General features: G+C 33.6%; 2 protein-coding genes across 5 annotated transcripts in view; one reads left to right on the top strand and one right to left on the bottom strand.

Annotated features, from left to right (window-relative positions):
* Positions 1-156: 156 nt before the first annotated feature.
* LOC127066778 (MORN repeat-containing protein 3-like) overlaps positions 157-12832 on the top strand; it is an 85887-nt gene continuing 73211 nt past the window's right edge. Inside the window, exons 1-3 of one of the 4 annotated variants that reach the window (XM_051000925.1) lie at positions 157-379; positions 487-776; positions 894-1998. In XM_051000925.1, coding sequence (XP_050856882.1) covers positions 204-379; positions 487-776; positions 894-1108 — 681 coding nt within the window. In that variant the 5' untranslated portion in view covers positions 157-203 and the 3' untranslated portion in view covers positions 1109-1998. Of the gene's footprint in view, positions 380-486; positions 4431-12832 lie in introns of those variants that run through there. The other 3 variants (XM_051000923.1, XM_051000922.1, XM_051000921.1) reach the window with 3 other exon arrangements.
* The window catches only part of LOC127067102 (uncharacterized), a 52625-nt gene continuing 43654 nt past the window's right edge, over positions 3862-12832 (bottom strand). The window contains exons 5-8 of the mRNA XM_051001631.1: positions 7631-7723; positions 7017-7321; positions 6650-6923; positions 3862-5436 (exon numbers count right to left, since the gene is read on the bottom strand). Coding sequence (XP_050857588.1) covers positions 5226-5436; positions 6650-6923; positions 7017-7321; positions 7631-7723 — 883 coding nt within the window. The 3' untranslated portion in view covers positions 3862-5225. The remainder of the gene's footprint in view (positions 5437-6649; positions 6924-7016; positions 7322-7630; positions 7724-12832) is intronic.

Below are 12832 nucleotides of genomic sequence, written 5' to 3'. Positions count from 1 at the left end.
CCAACATGCAGTATAGCCAACATAAATGTAATATGATGGCAGTTGTTTAAGACGGGATTATTAATGAGTGACTTTTGTAGATAGAAACAAATATTGTCGTAAAAAAATTTTAACTCTAATGCAAGTATTATGATTTATCACGTGAATTGAAACCATATATATTCGGTAGAATCATCGTAGTGTTTTTCGATTAGTTCTGCAAAATGCCCTTTTTGAAATGTTTAAAAATTTCTTCTAGTAAAGAACAATCGGAAAGAACCAAAAGAAATGGATTACGGTTTTCGATATATAGTTCATATAAGAAAGTTCTTTTCAAGGGACATTATAAAGGCGAATGGAAGGACGATAGGAAACACGGCAAGGGTATAGACATAGACAGGTATTCGTTTTGAAATTCACTTCCTTTCTTTTCATTTTTTTTTTCTTTCTTCCTTTCTTTCATATCTTTGTATCTTTTTATTGATTTGTTATTTCGTCGTAAATCAGAAATGGTTGGATGTACGAAGGTGATTGGTTTTGTGGACGAAAACACGGTTATGGAGTATTGAGTAAAATTTCAAAGGACGGTAGTATTCGTAAAATATATGCGGGTAATTGGATGATGGGAAAAAAGGAAGGTTTTGGTAATCATTGGTACGATAATGGCGATTATTATGAAGGGGACTTTCATTGTAACAAACGTCATGGTTATGGCCGTATTTGGTACAAAAATTCCGATTATTACCAAGGCTTTTGGAAAAATGATTTTCCGAATGGCAAAGGAATATTCGTTGAAGGTTCGCAGGATCTAAACAATCTGTCTTATATTTCGTTTATAATAGGTTCACGTACATATGCGTGTGTATATATATCATATATATATATACATACATATTTTGTTAAAATATTAACAGGAAATGGAAATCGGTACGAGGGAACTTTCGTCGATGGCAAAAGAAATAAATTCGGTACATTTTATCATTTAGACACCGGCCAATGTCAATACGGTTATTGGTGCAACGATTCTTGCATTCATAGCATAATGCGAGATATTAATTGGCGACAATCGGCGTTACATCCAACACCATATCCCATACCGGAAATAAAAATGTCGACCATTTGTTATTGACATTCGATTTAATTTATTTTTTTTTTTATCGTTAATCGTAATCAACGAATCATCGATTGTTAAATAATGATGATTTTTTTACATAATAACAAGCAAAACTTCTTTCATATAATTTTGTATTTTCATTATACGTGCGAGGAATATCGTGTTTTCCCATTTAGAAACTTTGTTCTTCGATTGCTCTTCGTATAATCACGAAACGTCCTTCCTTTTGCGTTATGCCATTAACTAGTTTGAAGTTGTATTAAAGCTATCGTTACGAGTAGTAACTCCCATGATTTTCCGCATGTGCTTCATTAAAATGAAGAATAAACATTTCCAAACATGCTTCTGATTTTCTCTCTCTCTCTCTCTCTCCTTCTCTCTTTCTAGTTTTCTGTTTTTATTGAGTATCATTTCAATATTTTCCTTTTACCACGGAAATATCTATATCTATGTTGAAAAGGAACAAGTTTCTATAATAGGTATCTAAAGTTTGTAGATGTAATACCTAGATTAATTTTACGTATCATCAGAGATTCGCTATTATCAAAGTTAGTTTATACATTCTACCGATAGATGGCCGTATAAGTTCTTTTATCGATCGGTAAGATCGAGCTTCGAAGAGAATGTTTGCATAACTATCTACTACTGCGTCCTAATTGTAAGTACGAGTTAGGATATATGTACGTTTTAAATTTAGAGGTTAAAAGATAGGTCGATTTTATCAATATTATTTGTTTTTAAAATATCTTCAATATATATATATATACATATATATATTTGAGCAAGTACGCGTGCACGATAATATTTTCTTTAGTAAAATAGAAATGGATGGATAATAGAAGAGATATGTAAAAGGAAGTTTGGCAAAGCAGACGAAGATATCCTTCGCCAGAAAGCACTTCATTGTACGTACGTACATACATACATATATATATATTACATACATATCGTACATACATACATACATACATACATACGTACGTACATACGTACATATATACGTATATACGTTTATTCGGTGATGTTTCGGTGTGTAAGGATAAGATAAAACTAACAATAAGTCGTCCTTGCAAGATCCGTTAACGCGGTTAATCTTATCGATCCTCAAGAAAAATCCAACAACGTTTGTCTTTCCATCGTGCGAATAGTGAGGGCTCAAGCGAATGGAGCCAGGGTAAGGGCACTCAAGAACAAAGTGTTGGAAAACAAAGTTAGGCAGCCGCAAATTTGTAGAGATAACACACACGGTGAACGTACTTTTCAAACGGAATACTCCATTGGATGCGTTTACCATTGAAAGTTCGATGTTCCTCTAATACGAGAGAATATACCTACGTATTTTGCTTCCCGTATTGCCGTATTTTATCTCTTTCGGAGGGAATTCGTCGCATCTAAAAAATAAAAGAATTGCTTGTTCTCGAAAAATATTTTTTTTTCTTGCAACAATATAATTTCCTATGGAATATATTTGGCAATATTTAATCGTACCAAAAAAAAAGAAAAGAAAAGAAAAAAGCAAAAAAAAACGAGTCTCAAAAAATTTCTGTTTTTTTTTCTTTTTTTTTATAGAAAATCTACTAAACTGTGATTTTCCATAGAATATAATTCGACGATAGTTACGTCTCATTAAAAAAAAAAAAAGAACAGCTTGTTTTTAAAAAAATCGCTTTTGTTTTCTTTTTTAAACGATATGATTTTCATAGAACATATTCGATAATATTTATGTATAATATTTTTTTACTTACGTACAAAAATATTATATTATCTTTCTCTTTTCTTTTTTCCCATCGTATAAGTCAACTACAAAATCGTTAATTCCAACAATTTTTTATATACGTTTTTTTTTTACCAGATGAATGCAAAGCTTTTACTTACGTTGTACATTTTTAATAATGATATTAATAATAATAATAATTATTATTATGATGATGATGATGATGACAATAATAATAATAATAATAATAATAATAATAATAATAATAATAATAATAATAATAATAATAATAAGTAAGTAAAGATAATAATGATGATAATAATCAATTATAAAGGACAGTTACATTGTATTTTTTTTTGTTTTCAATGTAAATTCGCTTAATTAAAAGCTTTTTTTCTTCTTTCTTCGTTAACGAGATCTTGTCTTTGTGCTTACCCGAGCATTTCCAAGTTCATAAATATTTCATATAAAAATGTTACTGTTGACATCATCAAATGTCATAAAAGTGAGAGAAACGATGTTAAAGTATCTGTGAGAATCGAACAAAGGCGATCCTAATTATATCGGACTTATTTTTCTCTCTTTCTCTTTCTGTTTATCTGTCTTTCTCTTTCTCTCGAACTTATTCTAGTCGAACTTTATTCAATGAAGAAAAATCAATCGAGCAGGAGAATGACATAGTTATCAATAATTCGTAAGAATGAGAATTTTCGTCAAAGGAAATCATTAGTAACTTTCTCGTAAAATTATCGAAAAGTAGTAATGGAATTGAGATTACTTCAATATTACTAAAATAGAAAATAAAGAAAGGATTTGTTCGATAAAGTTTTAATACGGGGAACAAAAATATACGATCCAATTATTTCACTGGATCGGTATTATCTTATAGATATCTTCATTAAAATGTTATATTAAGCGGATCATTTCATTCGGGTAACAAAATTTAATGTTTTTACTAAGTTTTTTACTTCATCATTATATTACTTTTGAATATACCTATATATATATAAAAGGAATTTTGAGGATGTAATTAATAAGATTAAGAAGAAAACCATTGTCATTAAAAGTGTCTTTCATTGACATATCGATGATATACAGGTGCACATAAGAAACGTCCACAGAATTGCACGTGTATTAAAAGCACGTTTTATACAAAATTTTTCGCACGCATATACAATATATTTATGTCTATCTATACATACATACATACATACATAGATACATACATAGATACATACATCATACATACGCACATAATACATGCATATATACGTACGTACATACATGCATACATACGTACATACATAGATACATATATTCAAACAAACATACAAACAAACAAATATATATATACATACATATATACATACATACATACATACATTCTTACATATGTACATAAATACACACACACACATATATATATATATGTATGTATGTATGTATGTATGTAACATTTATATATTATGTTACATTCTTGGCGATTTAGCATTCTCTTTTGAAAAATATATTTAACAAAGTTAAGAATATAATTACACGACAGATTAAAATGTACACAGTGATTTTTATTAGTGGCTATACATTTCTCTTTTTTTTTCTTTTCTTTTCTTTTTTTTTTTTTTTCTTTTAAAAAACAAGAATCATCTTCGAAGAAAAATTGTGATAAATTGGAATAATCTAAGTACATCCTTTTGCGTGCGATGATCGCCAAGTTTCTTTTCGAAAAAAAAGAAGATAGTAACGCTACGAAATCGCACGATTCTATCTTTCTCGTATTTTTCTTTACTTATTTACACGCGCCTGCCGATCGTTTTCTCTTTGATTTAAAAACTCATTACGAACGCGTTATTTATCGACGTCCCGTCCGATAGATATCTCGAAATACCCGCATCTCTATCTCTATGATACACTTATTTACAAAAAGTTTTCTTTTTGTTTTGCGTGCTTGTGTGTTTGTTTGTTTGTTTTTTTTTTATATCATTTATTCATTATTATTATTTATTATCTTTTTTTTTTTTTTTTACAGAAATTTTCTAAAGATATTTTGATTTGTACATAGCTCTCCTTCCTTCTCAAAATGAGGAGAAGAAAAGAAAAGAAAGGAGAAAAAAAAAAGAAAAGAAAGAAAATTAATTAATTATTTTGCTCACTTATTTGTACAGAGTTATCGTCTTAAAAAAATTAAACGTCTTATTTAAATATTATAAAAAGAATAATGGATCGTGTTAACAGAAGAAAGGTGTAGGGTATTATAAATATAATAATTATTATTATACATTTGTATGTACATACGTACGATGGAAGGATCGCGTTGATTTTTTTGCGAGCGAAGCGTTTTCAGGCGTTATTTAGAAAATCCCGTGAGATTGTTTGGATGGGATTTAGCTTTTTGTTTTTTTTTGCCGTCAAATGAAAGGCTTAGGATTTACCAGCTTTCTCTTTTTTCTCGGATTGAACTACCAATTGGTCGGAATCCTCGCGATTTACGCATTCCCTGATGGCTTGCAAGATCATGCCAATTCTTCGATCTAAAGCGATCAGATGGGGTTCCCATAAAACTGGTGCTACTGGATCCTTTGCCATACTTTGCTTCATGGCTGCACTCAAACGTATTGGGCCGTTGTGAAACCTTTAATCGAAAGATTTATTTTTTAATCTATACGATATCGTGGAAATAAAAAGAAAATAATTAAATGTTGTATTTGTTAAAAAAAAAAAAACGAACAATTTTATCTTTAAATAATTGCAAAAAACTTTACGTATGTAACTTTATATTTATAACGTCATTAAATATTACGTATGTAACAAACGTTACAAACAAAGAAAAAATATAACAAACAAAAGAAAATTTAATATTTCTTTAAGGTACGGTAATGAGTACAACATCACACACACACACACACACGCACAGGGGAATCTCATAAAATATCCAATTAAAAAATATGCGAAGCGAGCTGTAAATATTTTTTCTCTTTCTTTCTTTTTTTTTTTTTATTTTTATTTTAAAAGCGAAATGATCGTAAAAGAATACTTCTAACAGTGGTTAGTTAACGAGAAAAATTTCTTAGAAGATGTAAATGTAATTTTATCTTATCAATCGCTAATATGTTAAAATGAATCGAGAACGGACCGGAACGGATCGGAACGATGACCGTTTACGATACGATCTGCTCGCTAAACACAGTATCCCTTTTGACAGTAGAATAAAGTGCTCGCAACGAAGTAGTCGCAGGAAGCGATTATCCTATAATATCGCATTTAATGGACACCGTGTGGGTTTCTTTAACAAGTAGCACGATTTCATTCGAAGCGCTACTTAGAAGGAAGCAAGCCTAATTATACTTAATTCGTATCTATCACGTCGGAACGTAACCCGGATCGATCGAATTTCGCGATAACGTATAGGCATAATAAGAGAATTTTTATTCTATATATTTTTCTACATGTTTATTTCATTATATTTTATTAAAGAAAATCTCGATAACGTATCACGGAACAATGCTTTATCTTTCTTTTTTTATTTTCTTTTTCGTATTTTTTTCCCTCTTTCTTTTTTTTTTTTTTTTTTTTTTAGCAACAGCGCAAAGACTCGTAAAAAAGTCAGGATCGCTTAGAGGAAGGCCTGTCCGAGAGAAAATCCCGAGAGAACGAGACTACTTTTGCCGCGAATTTATCGTGCTCGTATTTTTCGGGGTTTTCGTCGGGACGCGAAAAATGCGCCGCGACGTCTCGTTCCGCGAAGCGTATTTGCCGATCGAAGAGGAGAGATTCACGAGCGTCCGAGCAATTTCGATAAAACGCGTTCGGAAAATCCTCGTTGTCTCGTTAGAAATTCGACTCACTTGAGGAGGGTGCCCAATGTGCTCTGTCTGATCATGCAGCATTGTAAGATAGGTGCTAGAATAGAGGTTTCATCGTGAAAGGGTTTCCCAAAGCCACGACCATGATCGACGTGGAGGGTGAAAGTGTCGTTTCCGAATATCTTGAAGGTCTCGTAGTGATGTCGGTCCATATTTCCGGTGAGAAAGTCGAAGACGGACATGTCCATCAGATCGAGAAGTCTTCGTCCTTCGTCGTATGGAGGAATCTCTTTCACCAGCGAACAGTATTGCGAATCTATGAAGTCGTTTAATTTTTACCTATTTTTTTTCTGTTTTTTTTTTTTTTAAGAGAGAGAGAGAGAGAGAAAGAGAAAGGCAGTGCATATACCATGCTCCCATTGAGCTTTCCTCCGTTTATGATAACTCCTTCTCCAAGGATGTCTCCAAGCTTTTCTCGTAGCAAACGATTTGTTCGGCAGAAAAGCCGCGAAACTACCTTCTAAGGTGTCTGGATTGCCGCAAACCGCGTGTGCCGTGTCACAGTAGTAACTGCATTTTCCATGAAAACAAAGGTTACCTGCAGGACTAACGAAGAACGTTTTGAGTAGTTCGCCATCGGCTATGTTGTAAATCTCTGTCGTTATATTTAACGTTCTTCCAGTGACCGGCATTGCCCGTCGAAAACCCAACAATCTAGAAACAGTTAGAAAAGAAAAGTTGCTAACGTTTTAGCTAGGAACAAGTTGCAGGTATAATAGAATCTTATTTTTTTGTAGAGTTTATGATCTATTTATGATTATAACTGAATCATTTTCAGAAATATTAGATAGTGATTGTTTTTATGCTTTCTGCTTGGATCCATTAGAAATTTAAGAAATTATAATTTTTATGATTATAACATTACTTCGAAGAAAGAATTATTTGTTCAGATCGATTCGATGAATTATTTTTATTGATTTTGTATGGTAACAACGTAATAACAAAAGGATTTTTCAATCTCACCTGTCGAGATGGAAAGATGCAATCTCCGCCGTATGTCTCTCGAAATCGGTGAAGTAGAAATGATTTGGCAGAGTTTGTTGCTCCCGTGGAAATCTAAAAGATGATGAAAGCGAGTGAGACAGTATTGAGCTCTCACAATCATTATAACGAACACAACAAACTATTTACGCGTATGTACGTATATAAACGAAATTCAGGAAAGCGCGACGCATTACTATCGGCTATATGTACCTCGGCTACATTCGTTCTAATTTGCTTGATCTAAACGTTTAATTAAATATATATTGATCGATCCTGTTAATTAAATCGAAATGTACCTATAACTGACGTGATACGTCCTACGAAACAGTACGATCGCGCGTAATATTGTCCCTTCTTTTCTATTTTTCGATTTTTTCCTTCTCGTTTTCTCTATTTTACGTTCTTTTTTCTTTTTCGTTTCTCTTCACGTTTTCGTTTCGAAAACATAATTCTCTGAGACAGTTCGTAAAAGAGTTAAAATTTGTTATACGTCATAGGAAACAGAGCAGAGAGAAAGAAATAAAAGTCGATATCGCGATATCGCGAATGAAAATCCGTAGTTCGTATGCCCGGTTCTGAAGTAGCATGTGAGAGAGAAACGAGGACGAAAGACTTGGAGAGCGGGACAAAATGCTAATACAAAATCCCCAAGTTTTATTGGTTTTTGGGTCGAAGGATCACCACAGACTGGTGGGAAGAGGAAGGAAGAAGGTTGTGAGTTGGAAAAGGATGGAAGAACGAAAGCGTTGGCTTCTACGAGAGCATCGCAAACCCTCTCCGTGATCAAATATTTACTCGATGAGCTCCCAGCTGGTTTTACGGGGCCACCCGGTATACGCGTACGGCAGACAATAACCACCGAACCTAAAATTCGAGCACGTCGCATGAATTCCTTTAAAGCTAGCAGAAGAGTACGTAGACTGTTTTTTTCCTCTCCCTCTCTCTTTTTTTTGTCTTTAAAGAGGAAACGGATATTTCTAAAGCGTTTTCCGAATACGAAATCCATTGGTGAGATCCTATTTCATCGCTCTCGATTCGATCTACGATGGAAGAGCATTCATCGTGGATCTTTCACTTTCGTTCCGTTTCGTTGATCGAATCTATAAAAACGCGATACTCGAAAGACGGAATTGATTTACTCACGTACGAGAGGGAGAGAGATAGAGAGAAAGTACGATCGATCGGCTATTCTTCTTTTTTTTTCTTTTTTTTTTATTTAATAGGTATAGTGATCTATTTTATGTGTCATGTTGCGTCGCGAGTATGAGAAGCACAAATATCGAGAAATTTGAAAAGAGGGAAAGAGAGAAAGAGAATCTCAAAACTCGTACTACGCGGTCGACAACTTTTCCGTCCAGGCCGGACTAATTAATACGCCGGCGGTACGGTAATTAGTGCGTAATTTGCATCTGATTAAAAGTTAACAGTCGTTTGCGCTTGTCTCGAGCCGAATCGCGCCACCAGTAGTAAGGTGGTCTTGCGAATATATATATATATATATATATATATATATATATATATATATATATATCTTTCTCTTACTCTGACACGATTTAACTTCAACTTTACTCGTGAGAATATTCTATCGTATCAAGGGTTGTTTGTTTTTCGAGCTTTCTCATTCTTTTTTCACACCCTTTACAATTGTAGTCAGAAAAAGAAAGAGAGAGAGAGAGAGAGAGAGAGATAAAGGTGGGAAGTAAAGAGAGAGAGAGAGAGAGAGAAAAAGGGACAGAGAGAAAGAGAAAGACGAAGAAGAAGAAGAGAGATAAGTATCGATAGTTGAAAAGAGAAGGATTGTGAAATTCAAATGAATCTCACGCTTTAGGAACTTGCTAAATGGAATAATAAATGGAATCTTGAACTTAACAAGAATTAGTGTCGATCGTATTAAAAAGTAGAACTTTATTGGATTATTATTATTCGATTGCAAGTAATTCAATTAAAACGAAATTTGATTACGGAAGAATCACAAAGAAAGAAAAATAATAATTCACAATTATTGTTATATGCATTTTATCGGATTGTACAGCTTTGAGACAAATATTTTCAATCGAATTAGATTAGTTAAAACTATATGTGTTATAGTATTCTAACGATACGGAAAACATTTAAATTTATTTTTGATTTAACATGAAATAATCGATCGGTGTAACGTGATCGGTGATAACCACGTCGTCATAGGGACTTATAAAAATGACTGATCAATTAAACATAAGAAAGGATATATTTTTTAATAATAATCCAAGCCGCCCTTTTTGCAGAACATTTTTCATAATAATCGAAGATAGGAATAGTAATTAGACGACAAGAAAGTTTTTAATTCGATCGAAGTCCATTAGATTCGTGAGTTTAAGTTACGAGATAAAGAGAACAAAGTTTGCCGTCCAAAATCCAGGAATAAAATATAAAAGGGTTTTCTCTTGGAGTTTGGCAAAACTTTGGACGATAAAAGCTCAGGAGGAGAAGTAAAAACCGATTTGAAAATGGAAAGAAAGGTTCGATTTGGATCGCGGAGCTCGAACGAAGAACCCGATTACGGAGGGAAGGCTTCGAGTTGCTCGCGAGTTGTCTAAGGAAAAAGGACAAATATCTACGTACATATGTATCTATCTATGTACATATCTATGTACATGAGCGTATATAGATATTTATATACGTATAGATAAATATATATATATACATACACGTGTCTTTATACATAGAATATATATATATGGTCGTTCGTTTGAAAGCCAGCACGCAGAGTCTTTTTTTCGCGCGTAACGAGAGCTTATTGCAGGGATTGGCTCGTGAGATTGGTTGCACCGGCCGAGAGACGACGCTCGCAATTTCGGATGAAATTCTCCCACAAGAGTCCTCTTCATTCGGTCTCTCTTTCTCTCTCTCTCTCTCTCTCTCTCTGTCTATCTCTATCTTTTTCCTGCAAAACTTTCCACGAAACTTATTGCCGAACTTATTACCAGAGTTTAAGCTCAGCTAGGCCACTTATCGCGAAATCTTCGGCCGACCGGAAGTTTAAAGGGCCAAATGTGCGGAGAGCGAGAGTGAAATGGAAAAAGAAACACCATAAGCAAGAAGGAGGGAAAGAAAGAGAGAGGGAGAGAGAATGCAATAAGCCACATGATGGCCCTTGTCTCGAATTTTCTCTCCACTTCTGGATATTACGAATTCTTTTGCCTTTGTTTTATTTTCTTTCTCGGACACTCTCGGCACCATTCTTCGTTGGCTCCCCTATTACTTTAGCCCTTATGAAATTTCATCTTTGATAACTCATTTCGTAATATTAAAAGCGAGAGTAAGGAACTTTTGGGAAATATACATATTTCTGCTAATTATTTCGAAAGAGGGCGGAGTTGGTATTTCGAGAAAATCGTTAATATCGTTATACTCTCGTTAGAAGTTTTATTTGAATTTTTCGATAATATTATAATCGCTATCGCTATTGAGAAATTAAGATATTAGTCGGAGAGATATTACTATGTTTATTTGAAACGTTAAGTGATCCGTGAAGAGTCGATAGTTAAATCTAATCGTTGGAAAAGATTCTTTGTAAAAGAATTTGGAAAATATTTGGAGGGATATTGTCGATGGCCGATCAATAATCGTTTATTAGAAAGAAATTAATCGTTGAAGAATTTACATCATATAGGATATATTCATTTTCTTCTCGAACGAACGTCGTAGCAAGCTCGAAGGATCGTTCCAAGTACTTAGAAATTGAAACAATGGCGGATGTGACGTATCGTTTATTTCAAGAGAGGCTGAGAGACCAAGAGAAAGACAAAGGCGTGAGTAGGCTCGAGAGATAAACAAAGTGAAACGAGAGAAAGAGAGAAAGAGAAAAGAGAGAGTGAAAGAAAGAGAAAGAAGAAAGGGAGGCTATATAAGAGAAAGAGCAAGGCCACTTGGAGTGGCTCTCTCACGGCACGAGGCACTTGGGAGTCCACTTATGTAATTGTGCTCGTAATCCCATCCACGTAACTTCGTCGTCGCTTGGCACCGCAGGAAAAACTACTCTCGGCTCGGTCGGTCTCCAGCACGAGTTGCAAAGATAACGCGGCGACTATTGAAGTTGCTGAAAACTCGTCGTTGTTGATTAATTTTTTCCTTTTTTTTTCCCCCTCCTTAAAACCCTTATTGACGATATAAAAAAAAATACGGATGACTTTTAACTGTTATATAAAATCTATAATTAAATAATTAACTACGAATAACTAAATAATTAAATAGGAATTTAAAGGATATTGGTATAGGTCTACACACACACATATATATATGTATAGGATATTTTTAATTTCGTATTCATTTATATGTCTACTTATTTCTTATTACGAGATAAATAAATACGGTTCCTTGGGTTTACGATTATTTATAAATATCGAAAGATCTATCTCGGAATATTAATATATTTTTCGGCTTACTAATATTTTTTCGAGATTTTATAATATGAGAAGGGAAGGACGAAAATACGAAAGAAAATACGTACATAGGAAAATACGAATGAATACGGTAGATACTCGGGGAAACTCTCTCGTTTGTCGTTTTCTCCGAGAATTCTAGGTTTGTTTACCGTTGGAAGTGTTGCAGAGGTCGACGTTCGCGTTCGTATCAACTTGCCCAATGTTTCAATCTTAATTTCGTTCTCTTATCGCATGGTACAGAGATCTAACTGCCGCAGCAGGTTCCCCATCGAAAGGATTCAAGCGGAAAATGAGCGGTGGACGGGCGGACAAATTGCCTTTGCTAATTTCGTTTCATGATTTTACTGCAAGCTAGAGATATCGAACTTTCCACCTCCGCATGCGTGTCGTTTCCGCATGAAAAACGTCGGAGATCTTCCTTTCGAAGCCAACTTTGTGGAGAAAGTATGTTTATTATCAAAATCGTATTATCGCGAGATATCAGTTTTATCACGTCTTCGCGTAAAGAAATCATACACATTTTTTCTCCTCTATTAAAAAAATTACTTTAACATTCGTTTCATATGTTAGATAATTAGCTTACTTAATAATTATCATTTCACTTGAAGTATTTCCTTTCCTTTTTTTTTCTTCTTTTTTTTTTTCTTCTTTTTTTTCTATCCTTACGTCATTCTCATTCGAACGATTTAAAGGATAAAATGATTTCAAAAAAATGACGGAGATTTTGTATAGAGATTTTAAATGAACATTTAATAAA

Source organism: Vespula vulgaris, chromosome 10, assembly GCF_905475345.1.
Source record: "Vespula vulgaris chromosome 10, iyVesVulg1.1, whole genome shotgun sequence".
Classification (NCBI taxonomy): Eukaryota; Metazoa; Arthropoda; class Insecta; order Hymenoptera; family Vespidae; genus Vespula; species Vespula vulgaris.
This window is presented reverse-complemented; position numbering and strand designations above follow the sequence as displayed.